This window comes from Callithrix jacchus, chromosome 12 (assembly GCF_049354715.1).
Source record: "Callithrix jacchus isolate 240 chromosome 12, calJac240_pri, whole genome shotgun sequence".
Classification (NCBI taxonomy): domain Eukaryota; kingdom Metazoa; phylum Chordata; class Mammalia; order Primates; family Cebidae; genus Callithrix; species Callithrix jacchus.
In genome coordinates, this window is record NC_133513.1 from 35,872,361 (window position 1) to 35,896,707 (window position 24,347).

The window sequence follows — 24,347 nt, forward strand, 5'->3', positions numbered from 1 at the left end:
AACCGTTGTATCCTCCATGTCTCAACCTGTTTCTTGTTTTCCAGTGCTTTATTCTCTTTGTGTTAGATTCTGGTAATTTCTTCAGACTTATGATCAAACAGATTTAGAAAAGAACCGAATAGAGCATCTAGAAATGAAAACTATAATAATGGAGTTTTTTAAATCCAACAGATGGGTTGAACAAAATTAGACACAGCTAAGGAGAGATTTTTTTTTTAAACTGGAATATAGGTCAGAACGTTTGTTTCTACTAGATGCTTAGGGGCAGTACCAGTTCAGGGCCAGTTCAAAGAATTCTCAGCCTAAAGTTTGTGTTGGACCCGTGTTGATTTGTGCTACAAAATTTTGTGAAGCTCACTGATTCATTGTTATCAATTACCAGGGTAAAATTTCCCTGCCTTCATTCAGTGGGGAGATTAAAATCAGGCAGCTTTCCTTAGCTCCTTGGGTGGGGTTTGGGTGGAGCACCTTATTTCAAGCTCTTGCTGCACTGAGAGGTGGCTCTTTGGGATGCCGGCTTTATGGGCTGGGGTCTCCTATTTGATTCTTCATCTTCAGGCAGGCCCTGGATGTTTTTCTCTACCCCTCAGAACTTGAAAACAGAAGCTCCTCATGGTCCTTGCCCTCAGGGCAAAGCAGGCTCCAGAGCTCCCTGACTTCTCTGGCTCCCTGCCTTCACTTGGATTTTTAAATTTTGTACAACTTTATCTGTTGTTTTCAGTGGACACACATACTTCATCTCTCACAGTGCCAGAAATGGACAGGTGTACAATTTACTTTCTTAAACTCTTCCCTGCACTGTTGCTGAACCACTGCAGAGCTGCACCTGAGCGTCTGCACCTGAGCATCCTGGTGCTGTGGGGTAGATGCTTGCCGGGTGTTCGGCAGCCCCTTACCTTCCTCACAGTGTCCTGGTTTCCTTGTTGGGGATAAAGATTGAAACTGTGTTAACATGTTCAGTTGATCTAAACTGGCCTGCAGATAGGTTCTAAGTTTTCCCTGTAGAAGTTCTGAATCCAAATTTGTGGGAATTCTTTCCCTTTTATATTTCTGTGTCGGTTGAACAGTGACTGTGGTGAATGCTAATATGCTTCATATTGACCAGGACCTCAGGTGTTCCTTTGAGAAGGGGACTTAGAAGCCTTTGTTTCACTTTTCCCAAAGTTGCTATGACCTTTTGCAGAAGTGCTGTTTGTCATCCCCAGCACCAGGGCCAGTCCACTGTGAGCACCAACTGGGCTGACATGAACCAGGCGTCTGCGCTGTCTGCTACCACAGCCCTGCGAGGGAGGCCCAATTAGATGAGAACATGGAGGCTGTAAGGTAAACAGCTTGTCCAAGCTTCTCCAGCTGGGGGCTGGAGACCAGCACTCATTCCAGGTGCCCCAGCTCCTTGCTCCCACCCTGCTGCCTTGCACCTCCCTGAGGAGAAGGGCCTATGTTCTCATACGGGCATGATAGATGTGTGTCACAAGCAATGTGTGTTACATAAGTCTCCATGGCTTAGTACAGATCCTTAGATTATCATTCTGCCACACTGACATCCATTTGTTCCTGAAACGTGTTTGAGGGGTGACAATCAGCCATCACACAGGGATGTGCTAGTCACAAGGCACACAGATCGTCACCCACTGAGTGCTTCCTGCACATGCTGTGCAGCTTAGGGCGTGGACTAGGCCCCCACCATGTTCCCAATTCAGCAGGTGTGTGGTGGGGCCTAAGAATAACCATTCAGGCAGGGACCGACATGTGAGAGCCACTGCCCTGGGGGAACTGCCCATGGTGGAGGATGGCCCACCCAGCTCCAGGTTGTATCCAAGGCCAGAGCAAATTATGTGCTCCCCCTTCTTCAGCTGAAGCAGATGAACACTTCCAAAAATCACCTCCACCAGGAAATTAGGAATGCCATATGATTTAAAGATGTAAAAAGTCAAAGATCAAGCATCATCTGCATGTCCCCATTTGCTGCACAGACACCGAGCACCTGTCCTGCACTGCCCACTGCATAGGGTGGCAAAGCCCCAGAGCCCAGCTTCTGTCCAACAGAGGGCCCCCTGGCTGTCCAAATTCACATTCCAAATCCAGCCCCTCTGTCACACTGGCCATATCCCAGTGCACAGGACCCACAGCAGCGGTTGGTGGCTGCTGTACTGGACAGCACAGATACAGGACATTCCCTCACCCCAGAAAGGTTTCTGTTGGGTGGCGCTCACCTCATGGGAATGATGACACTGAATATATTGTGAAAAATGAGCTGAATTAGCCCTGGAGTGCAGTCCCACCCAGCCTGGGCCTGAGAACCGAGGGAATGGGCAGGTTGGAGAAGCAGAGAGGGGGAGTACTACATTCTGTCCCAGAGCCTTAGTTCTTTTCCTTCAATTCTCGAGCTCTTGTGTGCACCCCTCTTCTTTGGTGCACTTGAGTGTAACTCAATGACACCAGAAGTGGCCTCTCCAGACCTGTGTTCTGCAGGCTGCCCTGCAGGATCACGTCCAGGGACTTCCTAACCTCCCCTGCCTCTGAGAGGCCATCTGACTCCTCCCACAGTAACAAAGCCCATACAGCCTGGCTTAACTAGGTATCCCAAACTCATGGACCATGCAGTACAGCAACCAGTGACATCTTTCTGGAGCTCACTTTGAGGAAAGTAGGACTAAACGTGTCTCCTATAGCTTTTTTCGAGTCTTGCCTTATTCAGTGGAAAGCCCTTTGCCAGAAAGTATTCTCAACTGGAGACAAAAGGCCCTTGTCTAGTCCCTCCTGGAAAGGCCGCAGCAGGCCTGGCAGCCTTGCCCTTCTCTTTACCCCAGGCAGCCCACGCCTCCTGCCAGCAGCAGGGCTGCCCCCTCACCGCACACACACAGCAGGCAAGGGAAGGGAGTGACGTGTTCTTTTATTGAAGCAAGTATGTCCAGTCACACCAAAACTGACATCCTACATTATGGTACAGCTTCATACTCCAGAGTTCATTTCAAATACCAAAACATCAAATCAGGATATGTATCAAATTGGGAAAATAAAGTGGCAGACATAGACACTGTTTCAAGTAGGTACTAGAACTGATCACCCGTGAAGTGCACGTGGATGTGTACAGAAACCATTCTAAGGCTGTATTCCAAATATATATTCTCAAGTTTTAAGCCTTTCTCATCTCAAAGACATAAACAAAGCAATATGTACTATCAATATACAATCTGTCTAGCTAGAACCTCGGAAAGTGCAAACACACTGTGACAATACAGTGGAACTATTCCTGTTCCACCCAGGGCCAGAGGCATGGGCAGCGGGCCCAGGGCCTCCTCCTCCCCAGGCCCAGCCTCTCCCAGTGTCCTCAGGCTCTCCCAGGAGCTTTGGGAATTGAGACCTGGCCTGTCCTCACTCAGGCTTCCCAATTGATCAAGGCCCCTGCAGAAGCTGGGAATGCAGAGGGACAAGGGTATAGAGTTCCTGTGAGGGAGATAGTCTGTGTGGATGGACTGCCCACTTTCTGAGGGACAGCTGTCCCGCACCATGGTAAGTAAGGCCCAGGGCTCACACCAGGAAGTCAGACATGGAAAAATGGAGTGTGCTCCTCCAGCTGGGTGTAGAAAACTCCTCCCAGCATTGGGCAGTTTTATCTGAATGGGCTCCAACAGTATGGTCTGGCAAATATTCTGTTTCCAATTCCAGTTAGGGGCGCTGCCCACTCAGGTGGGAGGAGGGCTATCGGCTGCCCTCCCCTCTGTAGGTGGGTTTCAAGACTAGCTCTAAATGTCACCACTCTGCAGTCACCCGTGTATTTTTCTTCATCACAGCTCAATGTGTCTTTCAGTTGCAGACCAGAAAACTGACCACTCCGCGCTTCCCTCCCTTACCTTATTTTAGATTTCCTCCTTTCTAAAATGTAGTTGAAGAATGATTTGCTGAACACACTGTCACAGAAAATATGCTGCCAGGTGCCCCCTGCCCCTCCCTGACCCCACAAATCCCTGAAAGGAAAATGAAAATGTAAACTTTGGATAGCCCGTACTCAAAGGCTTGCTTCCAGAAGCGTGCAGATGTGACCTCCCAGCCACCAGCCCTCCTGCAGAGCCTCGTGGCCCAAGCTCCTGAGGTCAGGTGCCCAGGTGGAGTGAGGCTCACTGCAGCCTGAACCATGGAGCAGGAAGACCAGACCCCAGTACCCTCTAAGGCACTAACCCCGACATCAGAGACACTGGCTGGAAAGGCGTCCTAGCAGGCAGGGCTCATGTTGGTTTTGGTTGGGTTTTTTTAAAATATTTTTTTCATAAGATGTTAATAATCAAAAGTAGAAAATAAAAATCTACATTTCATTAGAATAAGATGTTATCATGGATGCCATCTCCCATGATACTCTCCCCTACCCCTCCCCAAAGCAGGGCCCTGCCCTGTCATTTAAAATAAACAAAAAAACTTTGTAAGTGCCAAAGGCTGATGCGTGAAATAATTACCATTTTTTCTCATAAAAGTTATATACAAAATGGACCCCAACCAGTGAGGCCTCCTCATCTCAACCCACAGCAGTCAAGATTTAAACCCGGTTAGTACGCGTGCTTCCTCTGGCGTCGCAGCTGCATCCGCCTCAGGCTCTGTTGAGGAGGGTGGTCCTAGAGGGGGACAGGGGACAGGCAGCACAGCGGCCTGAGTCCAAACCATCCTCAGCCTCCCACCAAGCATGCCCGGCAGCCCTGCACCAGGGACGCAACAGTGCCCAGGCCCCCTTTCCAAGAGGGTGACCCTCATGCCCATGCTGAGTCCTCCCTTTTCCTCACAGACTCCCATGTCCCTGCATCTCCTACCTGAGGGTCTTCCAGCTGTCCTTTTCCATGTGGTTCTCGGGACCCTCACTTTCAAAGGAGGCAATGAAGAGAGCTGAGAAACAAGAAAGTCCCTCAGAGCCCGTGTCCCCATGCAGTGTCTGCCTGCACCCAGCTGTCCCTTCAGGGGTGCAGCCCAGAACAAGGGGACAGCAACCTCTGGCTGGGCTCTGACACAGTTTGCTGTGCAGGCTCTCGGGCTGCCTGTTGGGAACTCTGGGAAGGTTCCTTATGTTGCAGCACCTGCCCTAACCCCATGTGACCCTCTCCAATGGCCGCTGGAAACTATGCCTCTTGTCCTTCCCCTCTGTCCATCCCACGACCCACCCTCATGCACACTCATCCCTGCTAGCAGAGGCAGCCCTGTGTGGCATGGAGCAGCCAGCAAGCCACCTCCCAGGGCAACCCCAAAGGGCACAGGGCCTGGACAGTGAGTCAGGTGGGGAGGGAGGCATGCTGCATTGGGAGGCAGCCCTCACCTTCCTCACTGTAGATGGGTGCCGTGAGCAGATAACTCTGAATCTTCTTGTCCTTCTCGAAGGGACACTCTACCTGTGTCCATGTCATAAACTCATGGATCTGTCTGGATATCTCCCAAAATTTCTAAAGGAACAAAACCATCTGATGTTCATCTGTCACTTTAAGCTCCAAACCCTCAGTCAGGGCAGGGGACACAGGTTTTGGCCTTAGTCTCCTGCTCATTTCACTGGTCCCAGCGAGATGGGACAGTGGCCCTGCAGACCGAGTCTGTGGCCATGGTGGCACATCGTGCAGCCTCAGAGCCAGGAGGTGTCCTCCAAGGCCACTCTGTCCAGCCCTCCACGTGGGCCATCAGGCCAGCAGCAGGGTCTGTACCTCTATGTGTGGGGACCCAAAGAGGGCCCTACTGATGACTTCAGCCTGAGGCTCAGTCTGGTGTCATCAGTGCAGGCACCCCATCCATACCCAGCTCAGCAGCACCTGCCAGAATGTGTCATGATGTCCCTTCTCTGGGACCTTCAGAGGGATCCCAGCTCCTGCCCACCCCTCACCTGTATGAGGTGAGCATCCGGCAGCCCAGAGCCCCCTAAACCTTCCCTGCCACCTATGTCCTGTCCTCCTGCCCTCATGAGGTGCCCTCAGGCCCACTAGGCAGGCTCTTCACTTCCATCTGGAATTCTCTGCTGCCTCCTCCCTGCTCAAGTCCCTTCCTGCCTAAAGCACTCCTGACCCCCAATCCCACAGGGGTGTACAGGACTGTCTCCCTGGTGGGGCCAGGCTGGAACCACGGTCCTGGATAAATACAATTCCCTGTGACTCCAAGCTCTGCAACCAGGTCACCCAAAAGTACAGGGGGGCTCACTTCACACCTTGCAGTAAAATAGCACCCCTGATCCACCCTGAGGCTTTCAGTGTTGAAGGCCCTTGTGAACCTCAGGCAGGGCTCAGGAAACCCACAGACCCTGACCCAAGGCCACAGCCTGGCAGCTCCAGTAGCTCAGTTTCTGCTTCCCCTACCCTGTGCTGGGACCCCATGGAGCTGAGCTCACCTTGAAGTTAATGTGTCCATTGGGCAGGTGGTTGGTGTGGATTTTGTGCAGGAAGTAGATGTCCTTAACGAAGAGGTTGAACACAGGGATGACGATCTTCTCACGGCTGCTGTTGGCCATCTGGGACCTCTGCGTGGCCCCCTGCAGGGCTGTGCGGTAGTTGCAGAAGTTGCTGGATGGGTCCATGTGATGCTGTGGGCACAGGGAGGACCTGGTAAGCATCGCAGCCCCATGCCCCTCCGACCTGCTCAGGACACCCATCTGCAGAGCAGAAGGCAGTGGACAGGAAAGGCACCTGGCCCCTGGGCAGCCCCAGTGTTAGCGCAGGGGAGAGGACACCCACTTGGCTGAGCCCTGTCGCTGCCCTGCCTGCCAGGCCTGACCCTCGCCCTTCTTCCTTCAAGACTTCCCTTTGCTCCTCTACTTAGATCTACACCTCTCAGAACTGACTAGCTCCACAAGACACATGCTTTGCAAAAATGAACTCTGTGATCACACACATCTGAGGAAGGCTGCAGGTGACCCTGTCTGCCAGCCTCTGGGCCACCTAGACCAGCCAGGACCCAGAGACCAGACACTGACCAAGGAAAAGGCGGTGTCTTCCAAATGAACCCCACTCTTGTCAAACTCTTAGTTAACCGCTCTCCACTCTAAAACTCGCCTGAGGTGATGCCAGTTCTGCCGGAAGTAACAGAGGATGCCTTAAGTCCCTGCTGCTGGAGGATGGACACACCAGGCCAGCTCAGCCAGCACTGTAGGTGCTGATCCCAGGGAGAAGAGGGCAGCCCCCCACCCCCGCTGTCAGAGCCCCGTTCAGGTCCTTGAGGGACGAGATGGGCACAGCTCACAGCTGTGACGGGCTCACGTGACTACCTCCAAGACATCAAACTTGGCTGTCTTGACCTTGGACCAGGTTTTCTTCAGCCTCGCCACAGGACTGAGGTTCATGCCAGCTGCAGAGAACAGCAGGTAGGGTCAGGGCCAGGAGGCAGGCCATGCAACAGCCTCACCCTGGGTGCCCAGTCACTCACAGATGATGGCCATCATGGAGTTGAAGTTCCCGATGTTGAAGCACTCCCGAGCCACGTCAATGAAGAACTCCAACATGCGGGTCCGGTGCTTCTTCTTCACCACCTGGAAGGTGGCAGGTGACCTCAGCATGGCAATGCTAGTGGAGAGCAGGAGCTGGGGCCACCAGGCAGAGGAACGGAGGGGCAGGGAGGACCTTGGGACTTAGCTTCCAGCCGCCATGGGCTGGTCCAGGTCCACAGCTGCATCTAGGAGGCCCAGACACATGCCTGGCCTATACTCAGGCTCCTCAGCCATCAAAGGGAGGGTACCTTCTGCCCCAGGGGGCTGTGGGCCAGCAAAGCCCCACATGGGTGAGAAAAATGGTGCTGGGCACAGAGGGAACACTGCACGGACAGGGTATCTGTTGTCATTGAAGGAATCACTGTATGTCAGCATTGGGGACTACCAAGGCCCTGCCAATGCAACAGGAACTTGGTGCATTTACTCTTAAAATTCCATCACCTAACTTCTGGGGCAGGATCAGGGCCTCACTGGGTGTGGGCATGGCAGCCACCCCGCCATGTCTGCTATGGGCACTTACCCGGCACACTTCAGTGGCCACCAGCATGCTCAGGCAGTTGAACCAGTTGTCGTAGGCCTCCAGGCTATAGGTCTTGGTCAGGTCCCCTCGGCACTGGGAAAGACACAGCAGGTCATAGGGGGGCTGGAGGACCCTGACTGGAAAACTCAGTCCTGACAGCTGGCCCTGGTCCCCGGCCATGGCTCGGCTTGCCCTGCAGCAGCCCCGGTCATGCCTGCCGGCTCCTCACTGACCAGTGCAGGGCTGACAGGCCAGGCTGGCTCCCCAGCCCGAGTCTGTGCCCTCTCCCAGTGCCAGCATGGCCATCTAAGGCCTCTTGGAGCAGGTGCCAGGAGGGCCAGTGCCATGTCCATTGGGGCTCACGGCCCAGCGCTTCAGAGGCGCTCGGGGCGTGCTGAGTGAGGCCCATTCCCACCCTGCATGGGGCACGGGTGCCTGGCAAACAGGGCTGGCAGGGGTGCCGGAGTGTGCTGCGGGCCTTGGCCCACTCACCCTGTGGTTGTCCAAGGAGTCCATGTGGCTGACAATCTGCATCAAGTCCTCAGGGTGAATGCTGCTGACCCTGTCCTGGGGTGGGAGACAGCAAAGGGAAGGTGACAAGCCTCCCCTGGAGGAGAAGGGACAGTGCTGCATAGGAGTGGGAACAGGGACAGGAGGGCCTATCCAGGACACAGGCCCTTCACCTCTTCTCAGGTCAGTCCTCTATCCTGGGGCCACTGTGGTCCGCACTGCAGGACGACACTGCCCCAGCTCCTCCCATTCACGCAGCACTGCTGTGCTCTTGAGGACATGAGTGCCAGGCACAGAAGTGCCTGCCACTCAGACAGACACACCTGGCATGAAGCATAGCAGTCAGGGCTGGCAAGCGGGCTTCCAGATGGCTCAGTGTGACACAAAAAACTAGTTCACAGCAGGGACCTGCGGCGCTGTGCTGAAAGAGGCACTGTGGTCCCTCAGCCCCCACCCCCCAGGTAGGGCACAAGGCAGCACTGACCAGCTCAATGTGAGTCAGCTGCTGGGCCAGCACCAGGGGGTCGCAGCACACGCCCAGGATGTCCTTCTGGGCAGCAGGTGGCTTGGTCTTGAGGATGGGCCCCTTGTCTACAGCCGATGGCCGGAGCTTCTCTCGCAGTTCCTGGAGCTGGCTCCGGGCAGCCAGGGACAGCAGCAGGCTCTGTGTCATCTGGGCAATGGCCTTCTTCACTGTGCCATTCTCCTGTGGGGTCGAGGGCAATAAGGGTGCCAGCATGGGCTGGCAGCAAGGCCACCACCGCTATCTTGTTTCCAGGAATGTGCTTGACCAACATGAGCCCACAACCGCTATCCAAACCTGAGCCTTCAGGCCTTCAAGGACAAAGTGGGGCACAGTGTGGGCTCCTCTGAGGACTGCTGGGTGGGGGCATCTCAGTGGGCTGTCCTGCTGCAGGACAAGGGTAAGGGCAGAGACAGGCTCAGGGCTGAGCTTCTGGGTCTAAAAAGCATGACTTTTTCAAGGCAGCCCACTGAGCTGCTTCCTGCAGCAGGAGGGGCCCAAAGAACAGTTCAGGAATGGGAAAGGCTTCTGCCAAAGCCAGAGACCTCCACCCCCTGGGAAGGGGTGCCCTGGGGTCTCTGGCTCCTCCTGGAGCACTCCGGGTGAACAGGAGCTGCTAAGCACAAGGAATGCTTCCACTCTGGAGGCCCAGTTGGCCCCAGCATCTCCGGTTCCCTCTCCACCAAAGGGAAGGGTAAGCACATTTGAAAAATGGGAGGTTAATTTAAAGCCTTATCCCCACCTTCTCCTCACTAATCCAGGACAGGCAGCACCTTACAAACTCTCAGTAGGCTCCCACTCCAGGGACAGGACATCAAGGGCCAGGAGAGGGTCAAGGCAATGATCACCAGGCCTGAAACCAGGCCGCAAGATCCCTGCATGCAGTATCATGGGTGACCTTGGTCCACTGCTGGCCAGCTAAGCTGTCATCTTGGGGAAGGGAGGTTGAATGGGGCCACCCAGCAACCCTCCTGGGGGAGTAACATGAATGGGGACCACATACAGAGCTGTCCCCAAAGCCCCCACCTTCCTGAGGGCAGACCCCCCGCACACACCCAAGGACCATGGCCAGAGCCCAGGGAGCACTCACCTCATCGCACTGGGTGACACGGTGTGTGATGGCTTTCAGCTCGGCCATGGCCTTCTCATCCTGGAAGTCATAGGGGAAGGCCTCCGTCCACTCCTTCAGGAGCTGCACAATCTTGGCTGAGAAGGACTTCAGCTTGGCCTGGGGCATCAGGGGATACAGAGTGAGGCCCCACAAGCCAGAGTGGGGGACAAGCCATCATGGCAAATAGTGCAAGCGTCCCACACCCCCAGGACCCCCACCACACCCAGGGCCTGTGCTGGACACAGTCCCCAGCTGCATGCCACCTGCAGTTTGACCAAACCTGAACCGCAGACTCCTGTTTGGTTCATTCCCCATAAATCGGCTTTCTTTTTCACTTAAATAAATTATATTCAGAAAACCTACCCCATATCTAAGGTGACACAAAAAACTAGTTCCATTTGCTATAATTAGAAGTTACCTATAAAAAGAATACAGTAAAAAGAAACCGAAGCCAAGCCATCCAGTTAGAGGAGAGCTTCCGTCTGCCCCCTGCGGTTGAGAGCAGGGCGCCTGTGCTCCAAAGGGTGTGACCCCGAGGGGAGGCGACGCGCCCCCCGCGCTCCAGTCCACAGGCAAGCACGACCCCATCCAGCACAGGGCCCAGGGCGTGGGGACCAGCCCTTTTGGCCAAGATGACTCCGACCCTCTCGGAAGATGCCCACGCGGCCTCTGCCCCAGGGGGGAGGGAGAACTGTGCCCAACGCTGGGGAGCTGCCCCCCAACCTCCAACCCCCAAGAACGTCCCATGGGCCTGCGTACCGCAAGGCTCCACGCCAGCCTACCTAGCCCGCTGGACCCTGCCCCGGGGCCCCTGTACCACCCAGCCTTGCAGCCTCGCAGCTTTCTTTGCCCACGCCGCACCGCCTCCAAACTAGGGGATTCCGCCCACGCTCCCAGCCCGGGGGGGGGCCCCCTCCCACCACGCCCCTAACCCAGACCCAACCCACAGCCTCATCCCAGACCTCACCCCAGCCCGGCGTGGCGCCACGCCCCAACCCCAGCCCTGACCTCGCTCCCCGCCCCCTCGTCCCAGCCAGACCACGCCCAACCCCAGCCATGACCCCGCCCCCTTCCCCAACTTGGACCACGCCCCACAGCCCACCCAACCCGCCACCCTCCCCATCCCGTAGCCCTGACCCAGCCTCACAGCCCCAGCCAGGCCACGCCCAACTTAGCCCTGACCCCGTCCCAGGCTCCACCCTGGATCCCACCCCTAGCCCCCCTACCACCACCACCCCACCCCACCCCGGCCCTCACCCCGCCCCGCAGCCCCAGCCAGGCCAAGTCCCAACCCTAGCCCGACCCCGACCCCAGCCCCCGCCCATGCCCCAGCCACGTCCCATCTCACTTTTTCAGGCCCGGCCTCCAGCTGCTGCCTCTGCTCTACGCAGATCTGCCCCACGCGTGCCAGCAGGTCATGAGGGGGCATGAAGACCCGGGAGCTCAGGAGAAAGGTGAAGATGTATGTCCTCTGAAGGCAGGAGACAGAGAGAGGGCGGAGGGCCGGTCAGGCTCGGCAGAGGCGGCACCCCGGGGGCTCACCGCCACTTCACCTGTCCCGACTGCTTCCCAAGCCCAGCACCGCCCGTCCGGCGGCCATGCTTTCGCCTGCCAGGTTCCCTTCGCCTTGCAGGCCCTTCCTCCTCTTACTGCTACCCACCTAGGAGGCACAGCTCGAGCCTGCCTCCCAGCAGCTCTCGAGGGCTCCTAGCAGCCTTCTCAGCTGGGATTCTCCGCACCCTCTGCCCCACTCCACCATAGGGCTAACCCCAGCCTGGGACATTGGTGGGGCTCTGTGGGCTGGTGTGGGCCTGCTGCCTGGCCCATGGTGCTCGCTGCGCCAGGATTTAAGCCAGCTGCTTCTCCAGATCTCATGAGCTGGGCCAGAGGTCAGAGGTGAGTAGGGTGGGGTGCAGGGGGGCTGGCACAGGAGCGGGGCCTGTTAGGAACAGGGTTCGTTCATGGGGTGAGCCCTCATCAGCAGGGGCATGGCCTGAGGGGCAATGTTGGTTGGGGCCCCTAAACTGTCTGACCAACTCTGAGCCCAGACCCTGACTGCCAGAGCAGAGCTCCATACCACATCCACATCCACATCCCCGTGCCCTCCACTGAGATCCTCATGGGCTGGGTTCTTGGGCCTTTTGTCTAATGAGGGTCAGTGTCTGTGGGAACTTCACTCTGGCTCCTGCTTGTGGACAGGGTGGACTTGCAGGTGAGGAAGACTGCCTGGGGCTCTCTAGAGGTATTCTGCCTCATGTGGCTGCCGCAGGCTGGGATCTCCAGGAGCCTCTACCCCTACTCCCTCCCAAATAACATGGTTTTTCTTGCCCCAGCCAGAAGCAAACCAGACTGCATTTGCTGGGAGTGCAGGCCTCCTGGAGCAGGACTCAGGGGCCTGGGCTAGCACTGCCCACCGCAGCCCTCCCTGGAGTACTGGGGACTCCTCTAACATCCTGCAAACTTCTCATGCCCTGCCCCAAGCTGTGCACCATGGAGACTTGAGGGTCAGAGCCAGCACATCTCTCAGGGTCCCCTTCGAAGGAGACAACTCGGACATGGAGGAAAAGTCCGCCATGGAACTCTTAGCCAAGGGCAGGGCACCCAAGGGGAGCCTGTGCATCTCCAGGAAGGAGCACAGTGACTGTGTGTACGTGTTTGTGGGCGTGTGTGAGTGTGTTCCACTACCTGTGCACATGGGGATGGGTGGGGTGGCAGGGAGGAGCTGATGCCCAACTGGACTCTCCTGCCCCTGCCATCCCTCTGTCCTCTCCTGGGAAGCAGACACAAATGTGGTCCCAGGGCACAGGCAGCTCCTCTGGGGTAGGCCTCTGAGAGAGGCGGCCTCTCCAGCTTCGGCCTGAGGCCCCTGCCCCACAGATAGCCCTGCCCTGGACTCCTTCAGGGCCTTGGGCCCCTCCCCTGTCTCTCCCCCATGGGCACTCAGCAGCCTGTCTGCACTGCCCCAGACAAACCCTGACAGGGCTTACAGGATGGACAGAAGGACAGATGGAGGAGGAGGAGGAGTGGGCAACACAAAGGCAAGGCCCCCCACAAAGCCCAGGAAGGCGGAGGAGGCCTGGCAGGTGGTGAAGCGGGCTGACTGCAGCCCTGTTCAGTGGAAGCTGGAGGGTGGCGTCACTCCCAACCACGTCCCTACAAGCTGTCTGCCTCCCCGGCTGACAAGCAGGGCAGGGAGGGAGAGGGGGTAGCATGATGCAGGCAGGACAAGCCCTCCCAGAGGGTGGATGCTCGGCTCACAAGAGGGAGCTGGCAGGCCCAGTGCTACTGCTGCTAAGAGACATCACCCTCAGTGGGAGGGAAGCCACACTTGACAAGGGAACGCTTTCTCTGTTCCAAGAATGTACCATGCCACCTTGAGGTGAAAGGGAGAATTTGGATTATTGCCTAAGGACAGTCCCTGAGGCAGCCTGAACAGTGTCCTGCTGACAGGGCAGGGCAGGGCAGGCCATCTCCTCTTCATTCTGGACCACCAGGGTTTATGTACAAATCAGCTTCCCAGCTCAGCCCTGGGCTCTAGGACCTTGGCTGGCCGTGCCCTCGCCAGGAGTTTGCCCTTTAAAACTCCTCTTCCTCCTGGAGGCCCTGCTCAAAACTCAGGGCCCTGCTCAGCCCTTGTGTATTTCTGCTTCCTGTGTCCCCAGGATCATCTCCTCCTGTCTGGAGCAGCAGCAGGGAAGTCATAACAGGTTTCCCCAGGTCCCCTGCTCAGCTGGAGGTATATGCAGAGCAGAAGGCAGAGAAGGCCCTGGAGGTGGGCCTGGGCCCCCCACTGCAGCCCTGTCCAGCTCCACTGCTCAATGGGGGCCTCCCTCCCATACCCGACATCTCCTAGAGCCCAGGTCACCCCACTAGATTCACCCCACAAGGGCCCAGGCACTCACATCAGGGTAATAGTCCACCGTGGGAACAAGGTGCTCCATCAGGGCCTCCAGGGACCCCGAGATGAGGCGTCCATCTTGGAAGATGAGGTCCCCAGAGCCGCCGCCGGCCCCGCCTCCACGCTCCCCCATGCCAGGCTGCACCTGTCCGCTACAGCTGGGCACAAGTATGCTGGAGAAGACGACAGATGTCTGGGGCATAGTTTCCTGGTAGAGAGGAGCAAGGGCATGAGGCATCAAAGGCGCTTCCACAGCTCCCCAGACCCTCCTCCCAAGCAGCCTGCAGCCTGTGTGCATGTGGGCAGGAGTGTGTGGTGGGGGCGCAGCAACATTGGCAGGGGACATCCCCATCCGGGGCAGTCAGGCTCCTCAGTGTCCCCCAGCCGCTGCACATCTAATCACTGTGTCTTCAGCTCCCTGCAGGCCAGGCCTCATTCCAGGGTCCTGGACACTCAGAGCCATCAGAGAAGAGAAACTCTGGAAAAAACATCCGAGGAGGGACAGGAAACCTGTGGTGGGCAGTCAGAGCCGCCTGGGGCAAGAGAGCTATGAACAACGGATAGGGCTGGCCATGCAGCTTCCAGGATAAGAAAGGAACACTCTGGGCATGAGGGACAGTGAGTGCCGAGGTCCTGACCCAGAGTTGTGTGCAGCTGGGAGCAGGGAGGACAGTCTAAAAACAGGGCTGGCCCCACGGACCACACGTGCTGCTTCCCTGAGGTGGAAGCCTGGGACTCTGAGCACAGTGGTCTGACTTGTGGTGGCTGCTGCAGACGAGGGAGCTGCAGGGGAGGTGTCTGGAAGCCAATGGTGGGCCTTGCCACAGCCCAGGGAGAGCGTGCCCGGGCAGGCGAGCAGGGCCACTCCAAACGGTGAAGGTGTTGGGCCGAGCGGCTGACAGCACAAGGCAGGGCATGTGGGCGAGGCTGGGGAGAAATCTGGAACTGGCTTTGAGGCTTGCAAGTCTGAGTGCCCCTGAGATGCACATGTCTGAGCAGCCGGGCCTCCTGATGGGCTCGGTGCCCACTGTCTCTCGTGGCATGGCCCACTGTGATGGGGCGCAGGGTCTCACCTCACCCTGCCCCTGAGAGTTCTTGTGAAGCCCAAGGGAGTCTGAAGCCCTCTGGGCCTGTTTTCCCATTGCCCCAGCCAGCCAGCCATGCCTGAGAGGAGCCAAGAGAGGACTGGGAGATGCAACATTTGCCAGCCTAAGAGCTAGTGGTGGCCTGCCCATGGCCTTGGCCACACATAGGGCCAGCCTCACCCTCCTGGCCCTCAAGGGCAGGCAGCACAGGTGCCAGTGACTGAAGTCAGGTGGAGGAGCCCCCCCACCTGGGGAAGGGCTTCCTCCTCATGCCCAAGAGGTCATTATCCAGGAAGTAGTGGGAAGTGTATCCATGCCCTCCTCAGACAAGCTGCAGGTGCTCAGCACGGACCTTTGGGACAGAACAAGCCTCTGAGTCATGTTTCCCTACTGCAAAGAGCAAATGGTAGCCATGATTACTTCAGTGCCACAACAGGACCATGGGCCACTGCCCTGTAGGAGCCTTACAAGCAGAGAACTGACCACTCCCCCCCAACCCACCCCCACACACGGCATATCCCTGTCGCTCCTACCAAGGAAAAAGGGCATCTGGCTCAGACGACACTGGTTCTCCCACCACATGCCTAAAGGTTTCCTTGGAATTCTTAGAAAATCCTTGGCAAGGGAGCAAGAACATAACCAAAGGCCCCATGATGGGACTAGGTGGGATGTCCAGGCCCCCAGGCTTGGTGCTGCCCCCACTGCAGGGCAGGGAGGTCATGGTTCAGACTCACACAATGCTCCCCTCAAACTCAGGCCAGTTGCGGTGTTTCACACAAATTAGAATGCACATTCTCAGGTCTAGCCCTGGACCTGCTCATCAGAAACTCAGGGGTGGGCTGTTTCTGTATTCCAACCTGCCCTCCATTCCAGCCCAAGAACCAGTGATGTGAGCCAATCCTTCATTTTTCAAAAGGTAAAACTGAGGCCCAGTGGGAAGGAACTCAACTAAGGGAACCCCAGGAGTTCCAAGTCCAACCCAGGTGTCACCACCTCCAGGAAGCCTCCCTGGGTTTAACCTAGACTATTGACCCATGAAGCCAGAAGTGGCTGTATCATTCACCTGTCTGTCCTATTGCTGGCCCAGGGTGGCACTCAATGACCATCTGTGCAATGAAATCACAAAGGCAGGCTCACAGACCCTTTGTTGCCCACAGCTGCTCAGCCTGGCCCAGGCATCTTACCTGAGGCCAATGCACGGCAGGACAACTTCCCCACGATCACACAATTCTGGGTTCAAAAGGTGACCAGCAGGTGGTAATCTTGATCAGTTGGGCCTCCCCACCCCAAGCTCTTGGGGTCATCAGAGAGGGCATTTGCCAAGCCACTGGCCTCTCCCGCTGCAGGCTGCTCTGGTCAGGACGTACTAGTTGGGGGGGATGCACTCTGATACCCCACAAACTCAGCCCCTGCTGATCCCCCACAGGGCAAGGCCACCCCATGTCCAGCCTGCCAAGAGACCTGCCTCAGTGCTGGGAGGCCTGCCTAGGAGCTGAGGAGCCAGCCTGGGGACGCAGCCCACTGGTCAGCAGCCAGAGAGGGGCCCGGAAGGCCACAAGGGAGCTGGTCACCTTCGAGGGTGGGCCTGAAGGGGTTGCATGCAGGGTGTCCCAGGCAAGCAGGGGATCCATGCAAGCTCAGAATCCCTTCAGGGACTCAGCAGAGCCTGATGGGGGCCGTGTAGAGCCACACTGACCTGAGAGGTGGGGTGCCCTGGGTTCCTCCTGTCCTGCCTACCTGAAGACTCACCCAGAAACGCAGCCCAGGGCTAGGTCTCCCCCATCCCACAAACCAAGACCCTGCAGGTCTGGTGGATGCCCCAAGAGCCCCTACTCCCGAAAGCTCAAGCCTAACAGGGCCCACCCTGCCTAGCCACAAAGCACTTCAAGAAGGGTCTCCAAGGCTCAGTGCCAAGTGGACAGGCAGGTTCTCCAAATGGCTGCTCCTGAGCAGGAATCCCGCCCCTGAAGCAGGCACGGTCCTTGTTCCTGGGTGCATCTGGCCAGCCCTCAACCTTCCCAGCTGTGAAATGATGGTGATGACAGCACTCCCCCTGCAGGGCCCCCTGCCAGCCACCCCCACATGGCCCTGAGGTCCCTTGCTCTTGCACCCTGTGTCCTCCTCATCCCCAACAGCAGAGGCAGGCACTTTGACGTGCAGCTGCACACCTGTGTGTCCGAAAAGTTGTGTCCACCCCCAGGTGGCCCTTCCCAGGGAAGAGCTGCACACTGGGCCATTGGCTCCAGTCGCAGCAGTAGCGATCATGGTACAGCGATGTCCAGGGTGCTGAACACTGAGAATGGCAAGGTTAGAGTTGAAGAATCCCAGTTACTCCTCCCAGTCACCCCTGTGCTCCCAGAGAACCCGTTATTTCTGTAGGAAGATAAGGGCTGAGTAACCGCCCCAGGTCACCGGCAGAGGGCAGCAGAGGCCGGCAGGGAGCCTGAGTCTGAGCCTGGCTCCACCACTTAGCGTGGCTTTGTCAAGATCATCAAACTGGTGGAGCCTTAATTTCCTTGTCTGTAAAATGGGCACGTGGAGCACTACTTCAGAGGGTTGCATGGAGGATCAGATGAGCCCCTGGGTAAGGTGCTGGGCACATGATGCCTCCTCACCCCCAGGAGCTGATTCCCACCACCATGATTGCTCAGTGCCCCTACAGCCCACACAGAAGGCACCGATTAACTCTAGACACACTGGCCCTATGTGTGTGGGCACTGTGGAGAGCTCAGGAAGCCCCCCAGTGGTTGGGCAGAGGCAGGGCTGGGGCGGGCCAGCTTGCTCAATCAGCATTTGTGGGAAGCCTCACTTCCACCCGAAGTCCAGCTGGGCCTGGCCTGCACAGAGCAGGCCACCCTGACCCCAAACAGCCAGACCCTGCGGGGATGCTCTAAGGCCAGGTGTGGTTCCCCGGAGCAGCAGCAGCACTTTCTCCTGAGCCAGAAACTGGTAGGAGTGGGCCCAGCACTCCGCCTCCAGGTAGCTCACTGCACTCACCTCTAGACCCTTCCCTACAGCCTCCAGACTCCAAGTGTCACTGGACCTGCAGCTACAGCATGACCTGTCGATCGTCAAAGTGCACATCTCAAGTTCCAGGCCAGGCCTGCTGGGTCACATCTGCTGCTGAGCAAGACACCAGGTGATTCACCTGCAGGTGAATGGAAGGCCCAGGAAGCCTGCCAGTGAGAGCCTCAGCCTCCAGGTAAGCTGCACCCGCTAACCCAGGACAGGGGTCAGGTACAGTGGCTCATGCCTGTAATCCCAGCATTTTGGGAGGCCGAGGTGGGTAGATCGCTTAAACTCAGGAGTTGGAGACCAGCCTGGGTAACATAGAGACCCCTGTTTCTACTAAAATTAAAAAAAAAATACCCAGGTGTGGTGGCACATGCCTGTGGTTCCATTTACTCAGGGAGCCTGAAGCAGGAGGATCGCTTGAGCCCAGGAGGTTGAGGCTACAGTGATCTGTAATCATGTCACTGCACTCCAGCCTGGGCAACAGAGCCAGACCCTGCTTTAATCAACTGATCAATAAACAAACCAGGGCAGGTCCTCACCTATAGTACGTGCACACCCAGCACCACCTGGGGACTTTTCATTCAAAGACACCATGCTGGACCCCTACCCCAACAATTCTGATTTAACTAGTCTTGGGGGCAGGAGAGACCCTGGAATCTTCCACAGAATTCCAGGAAGCACAAGGAGCCTGTCTCCTGCCTCGGCTGCTCCTGGCTACACCAAACCCATCTCGAGGCAGCAGACCCTATGGAGGGTTCAGGAAGCCCCCCCGCCAGGATGTAGGCGCAGATGGGGCCAGGGCCAGCCAGTGTGCTGGACCAGCATTTGTGGGAACCCTCACCTCCACCCCAGGTCCAGCAGCAGCCCCTTGCAGGGAGTGGGATACAGGCTTGCACCCAGTAGCCCCTCTGGCGCCCTGCAGCCCCACCTCTGTTCAGGCAGGAAGGAAAGTGCCTCCTAATTATAGAGCTAATCAACGCAGAAGAAACGTGCTCACGGAGAGGCGGGGGAAAGTGACTCACTGTCTCCTTGAGGACGTGCGTCACTCCCTTCTCACCTCCCATGCAGGCCAGTGGGCACCAGGGCAGGACCAGGGGCCCAGCCTGCTGGTGAGACAGGTGCCCTCTTTCATCCAGAAGGGAGCCAGTGTCCATACCTGGCTTTACTTGGCTCTCTGGGGGCACCATCCAAGAAGGGGATCCTTCCTGTATCTTAGCCGAAGTTGTCCTGGCTGGGCCTTGAGGGTCACACCCCTGCCCTCCCACAGCCTCAATGGCGTTGTGAGAGGCTTGGGGTGGGAGCTTCCTGGGAGAGGCTGAAACGAGAGGCCCTTGCCCCTTTCCTGCCAGGATGTGCTGCAGCCAGCAGCAGTAGGGTCAGAGGGGAGGCACCATCACCCTCCCACTGGGGCCTCCACTACTCTGCCTGACTGTGGCCGTCCCAGCCTCCCAGGCTTGGCCCAAGGTGCCCCACCTGGTACATGTGCTGCTGTCCTCCAGAGGATGAAGTGACTCGTGGGGTCCTGCTGCTATCCCTCCTTGGTCTGACGCAGGTAATACCATCCTGAGAGGTCCCCCCACAGCTGCACCCCAGTCTCTCACAGCCTTGTCTGAATCCCCGCACACCTGAGTCCTTTCCTGCTTGCAGGTCCTAGGCCTGTGCACTCTGGAGAACGGGCTCTGTCCCCACACCCGCAGGAAGCCTCTGGGCAGTGCTGAACCTACTTCCTTGGCTGGACACTGGGTGTGGAATCTCTTGTCCCACCTCCCTGCAGGGTTGCAGTGAGGGTGAAGTGGAGACAGAAGCTAGAGCAGATATGTGCCTGGAGCGGAACCAGATATGTGATTCTGTGCCACCCACGTCTGGGCCTTGCCTCAGTGGTGCCCAGTGGCCAGTGCTGGCTGCCACTGCTTCTGACCTGTGGCCTCTGACCTAGGCTCTTAGGGCCATGGGCACATACCACACCACCAGCCCTGGGCGAGGTTGGGGCTGGGACAGGTAACACGCTGTAGGGATCCTCACTCCAGAGGCACTGTTTTGAGATAGAAGTATCACGGAGCCTCCCTAGAGATGCCTGGGACTCCAGCTGTTGTTGGAACACATCCCGGCATCTGTCCACTCACCCTCGGCCTCCCACTGCCAGGAATCGTGCTTCCTAATAAAGTGAGCACAGCCAAGATTTCGCCTGAGCTCTGATCTCCAAGGATGAGGAGGGGCTGTCATCTGGTTTCTCAACCCCCTCTGACTCTAGAACAGCCACACACTGATGGCTCTGAAGTGCCAGGAGGGGAGAGGCTGGGAGCCCACATGTGAGCCAGGCCTCCCATCGGCGGTCGGCTGAGGGCAGTTCCTCCGTCTGTGTGAGCCTTGGTGGCACTGGCACCTGTACCTCATGGTGGCTCTTGGGAGCTCGGGGGTGGGGGAGACACATGGAGTGTGGCTTCCAGCCCAGCATGAGCGCTCACATGCGGGGGTGTGCCTCAGAGCAAGTGAACGCCACTCTGGGGCTCTGGCTGAGGGACTCCAGGAAAACAGCCCTGGATCTCCGGGACCTTTTCCAGCGGGTACGTCCTGAAGCTCGGCTTCAGTACAACTCAGGGCAGAGGCACTTTTAGAGGACACAGCCTAAAACTTTAGCGTCTGAGTATTCACAGCTCCCCCACAACACTCACATACACAGGTGCACACACCACTTCGCACCTTCTAAGGAGTACAGTGCACCAAACACGCAGCACTGACAGCAGAGGTCATGTGTTAAGTGGAGCAAGCCAGGCACGGAAAGACCAACGCTGCATGTTCCCACTCAGGTGGGAGCTGAAAACCTTGCTCTCATGGAGACAGACAGCAGAATAATGGCTGCCAGAGGGCAGCAGTGGAAAACTGAGATAGCTTGGTCAACCGGTACAGACTCACATTTAGATAGAAGAAATAAGTTCTAATGTTCCATAGCGGACTCAGGTGACTACAGTATGCACAACGTATTGTATACTTCAGAATGAAGACCTGAAATGCTCCCAACACATAGAAACAATAAATGCTCAAGAGGATGGACACCCCAAACACCCTGCTTTGATCATCATACACTCTCTGCATGTGAAAAATACAGGTACCCCATCAATATGTGGAATATCACATATGAATAAAAGAAAAGAATAGCTTGGGGAGAGGAAAAAAGCACAGACAGCAAGAATGGAAGCAGCTAGACTAAGGGCCCAGGGTAAGAAGAGGGGAAGGGCAGCCAGGATTTGAGAGACTTTCCAGCCTTTTCAGAGAGGAAGGACCCTATGCAGCCCCAGTGCCGTGAGAGATCCTGGGAGACAGAGGAAAAGAGGGAAGTTTTTGTGAAACAATATAAATGAAATTCCTTTTTGCAGCCTCTTCAAGAGACCTTGGAGAGTTTTTGTCGTTGTTTTTGGTTTATAGACAGGGTCTTGCTCTATGGCCCAGGCTGGAGTGCAATGGCATGATCTTGGCTCACTACAACCTCCACTCCCGGGTTCAAGTGATTCTCCTTCCTCAGCCTCCCAAGTAGCTTGGATTATGAGTGCACACCACCATGCCCAGCTAATGTTTGTATTTTTAGTAGAGACAGGGTTCACAATGTTGGCCAGGCTTGTCTCAAACCCCTGGCGGGCCTCAAGTGATCTGCCTGCCTCGGCCTCTCAAAGTGCTAAGATTGCAGGGTTTAGCCACCACACCCAGCCTGCTACCCAGCTTTCTAACGTGGCCCACGCCCATCCCTGGGCAGCACACAGAGACAGGGCATCTGCCTCTGGCCTCAGGTGTGCCAAAGCTGGATGCAAATATCGGGAGGAGCAGCCACGCAGCGTGTGCACCTTTCCTGAGCTGGTGCACAGTCCTTCCCTCCACTCAAACTCCAGCCATGTCTGAAATGGGCTCTGAGAACTTGCACCCCACCCCATCACCCAGAAACCCAAGAACTGCAGCTATGATGGAAGCCCTGAGGCTCTGAGGCCCAGCCTGTAGCCTCACTGTGGCCAGGGCCTGCTGTGCCTGTCATCTTCCCGTGCACCCACTCGAGTGTCCAGGCCTGGGCAGCAGCTGGGTCCCTTCCCATTCCCGGGTGATTATTCTATGTCCTGCACTGAGGATGCCCAGTGATGGGGAGACTCAACAGAGCTATGGGAAGCCTGATACCACCGTGGCCTCATAAAGGATCCCCAGGGAAGGGGGACGCAGGGGTCAACGAGCATTCACCCCCGCACAGAGCTCATCTGTCAATCTTCCCAACAGGTGCTAAAGGAAGAGCATCAGAAGGTGGTCCCATGGGGTAAGTGGCCATCCGCCAATACCACCATCGCCACCACAGTAGAGAGTGGGGACACAGGCCCCACCACAGTAGAGGGAGGGGCCAGAGTTTCCTGCATAGCTGGATGGGAGCAGGGTCAGGCCTTCGTTCAAGTCCAAAGGGAGGAGTGGTCTAGGGCAGACTCCCAGCACAGTTAGAATTCTTCTGGATCCTGGAGTCTGCAGTTCTGGAAACTTCTAAAAGCAGGGATTATCCTTCACTTGACTAATCTTGCTGTGCTTAAAGTGTTCGTCGTTGGGAGGTAGAGTGAGCCATGCACTGGCCATTCCACAGTGCAATTCTCCCTCACCCAGGGAGGCAGCCCGGAGAGGCCTGTTTCTCAGATGGGGACCCATGAGGCCATGTTGTGCACATCTGCCCAGGTCTGCCTGCTGTTCCTCGGACCTCAGCATTGCCCCTGAGAGTGCCTGGTGGCGGCATGGCCCCCTGAGCATCAAGTGCAGGCTAAGGCCCTGGCCCAGATGTAGCGACAAGCGCACATTCCCACAACCTTCTGCAGAGGACTCCAGGGCCAATGAGCTCCCAGAAGCTCATCTGTGGACCCCAAATTAAGAAACCCAGCTTCCTAGAAAACTGGGACAAAAACAGCCCTCAGGGCCCATCTTGCATGAGTCCCAGGGATCTGCCAGGAGGTAGAGGAGGGGCTCAAGCCAGCCCCCTGCCTCTGCCAGCCTTGGCAGGGGGGCTTCTTTCTGAGACAGCACGTGGGCTTCTATTTTTTAACCTACTCAACAAAAACGGAGACTATTTTTAGCTCAGCAAGCTGCAGGGCATCACAATTAGCAACTGAAAATTACACATCTTGCCTGTCTCCCCTCTGTTGGCTGACAGGGAGAGCGTGCTCCTGGAGGGAGCTGGGGGCAGCCCTGTGCTCTGACCCTGGTGGGCCTCAGGAAGGGAGAGACCCATGCACCTACCTGGGCCTGGCCCAGATGCATGTGAGCCCAGCTCTGCTAGGGACCGGACAGAATGGGCCCTTCACCCTTCAAGAGATAACTGGCCAGTTCTCTGAAATTACTGGCACTGGGGTGGGGAAGGACTACTCCTTGCCCATTCATTCATTCATTCATTCACAAGTGGTAATGATCCCCGCCTACATACTGGAGATACACCAGGAAATAAAACGGGGCTCTCTGCCTCCAGAGAACACCACACAGAGCCTATGTGGTGGCAGGCTTGATGGCCACAGATGGTGACATGATGTTATGGGTTAGGAGAGAATCAGTGCTCCCATGGAGGAGAAGGAAGGTCAGGAGTGTGGGTGGGAAAGTGGTAACCACTGCCTGAGTGGTAAGGTTGGCCTCCCTGCGAAGGTGAGGCCTCAGCTGACTGGAAGGAGCTTCTGGGAAAGGAAGAGCGGAGTGAGCAGACAGAAGGACTGGCGCCAAGGCCTGGGAGCTTCCGGCCCATTCGTTCTCTAGCAAACCCTCCCTGGGGCACCTCCTAGCTGGCTCACTCATGGCAAAACATGCACTAACTGATGATGTGTATGTCTGCCCTGCTAAACCTGGATCTGTGAAGTGTCAGAGTCAGCACTCCCAGCAGTGCCAGGCTGCCCCTCAACCTAGCCTGGTCCCCACCCTGCCAGGAGCAGGGCACCGGAGCCACCAGCACCCCGAGCACATCCCACTACCACCGTTGCCATTGACACTCAGGGCCTGTGCCTACAGTGGGTGGGCCGCCTGCCTCACTCTGCGAGGGTCTCACGTGGGCTCCTTCCACTGGGACATCGGGAATGAGGCTCATCTCCCCAGGAGGCTACCCCAGGATGCAGCAGGTGACCCCTGACTCCCTTGCGGGACCATCTTGTGGGGGGTCCTCACCTTATTCAGCGAGAACAGCTCAGCAGGGAGTCAGGTGCAATTTGTAAGTATAGTGCTTATTTGAATGCATGGGAGGCAGGCACCACAGTGATAA

General features: G+C 56.9%; 1 protein-coding gene across 4 annotated transcripts in view; it reads right to left on the reverse strand.

Moving 5' to 3' along the window:
* The window catches only part of RASGEF1A (RasGEF domain family member 1A), a 76,874-nt gene that overhangs the window by 6,021 nt on the left and 46,506 nt on the right, over positions 1-24,347 (reverse strand). For 3 of the 4 annotated variants that reach the window (XM_009009491.5, XM_078345284.1, XM_009009490.5), the window contains exons 2-13: positions 14,005-14,208; positions 11,451-11,573; positions 10,082-10,219; positions 8,953-9,174; positions 8,451-8,525; positions 7,959-8,051; positions 7,378-7,480; positions 7,220-7,299; positions 6,347-6,538; positions 5,297-5,420; positions 4,800-4,872; positions 2,877-4,607 (exon numbers count right to left, since the gene is read on the reverse strand). In XM_009009491.5, the coding sequence (XP_009007739.1) occupies positions 4,583-4,607; positions 4,800-4,872; positions 5,297-5,420; positions 6,347-6,538; positions 7,220-7,299; positions 7,378-7,480; positions 7,959-8,051; positions 8,451-8,525; positions 8,953-9,174; positions 10,082-10,219; positions 11,451-11,573; positions 14,005-14,202 (1,446 nt within the window). In that variant the 5' untranslated portion in view covers positions 14,203-14,208 and the 3' untranslated portion in view covers positions 2,877-4,582. Of the gene's footprint in view, positions 1-2,876; positions 4,608-4,799; positions 4,873-5,296; positions 5,421-6,346; positions 6,539-7,219; positions 7,300-7,377; positions 7,481-7,958; positions 8,052-8,450; positions 8,526-8,952; positions 9,175-10,081; positions 10,220-11,450; positions 11,574-14,004; positions 14,209-24,347 lie in introns of those variants that run through there. The other variant, XM_054242279.2, reaches the window with a different exon arrangement.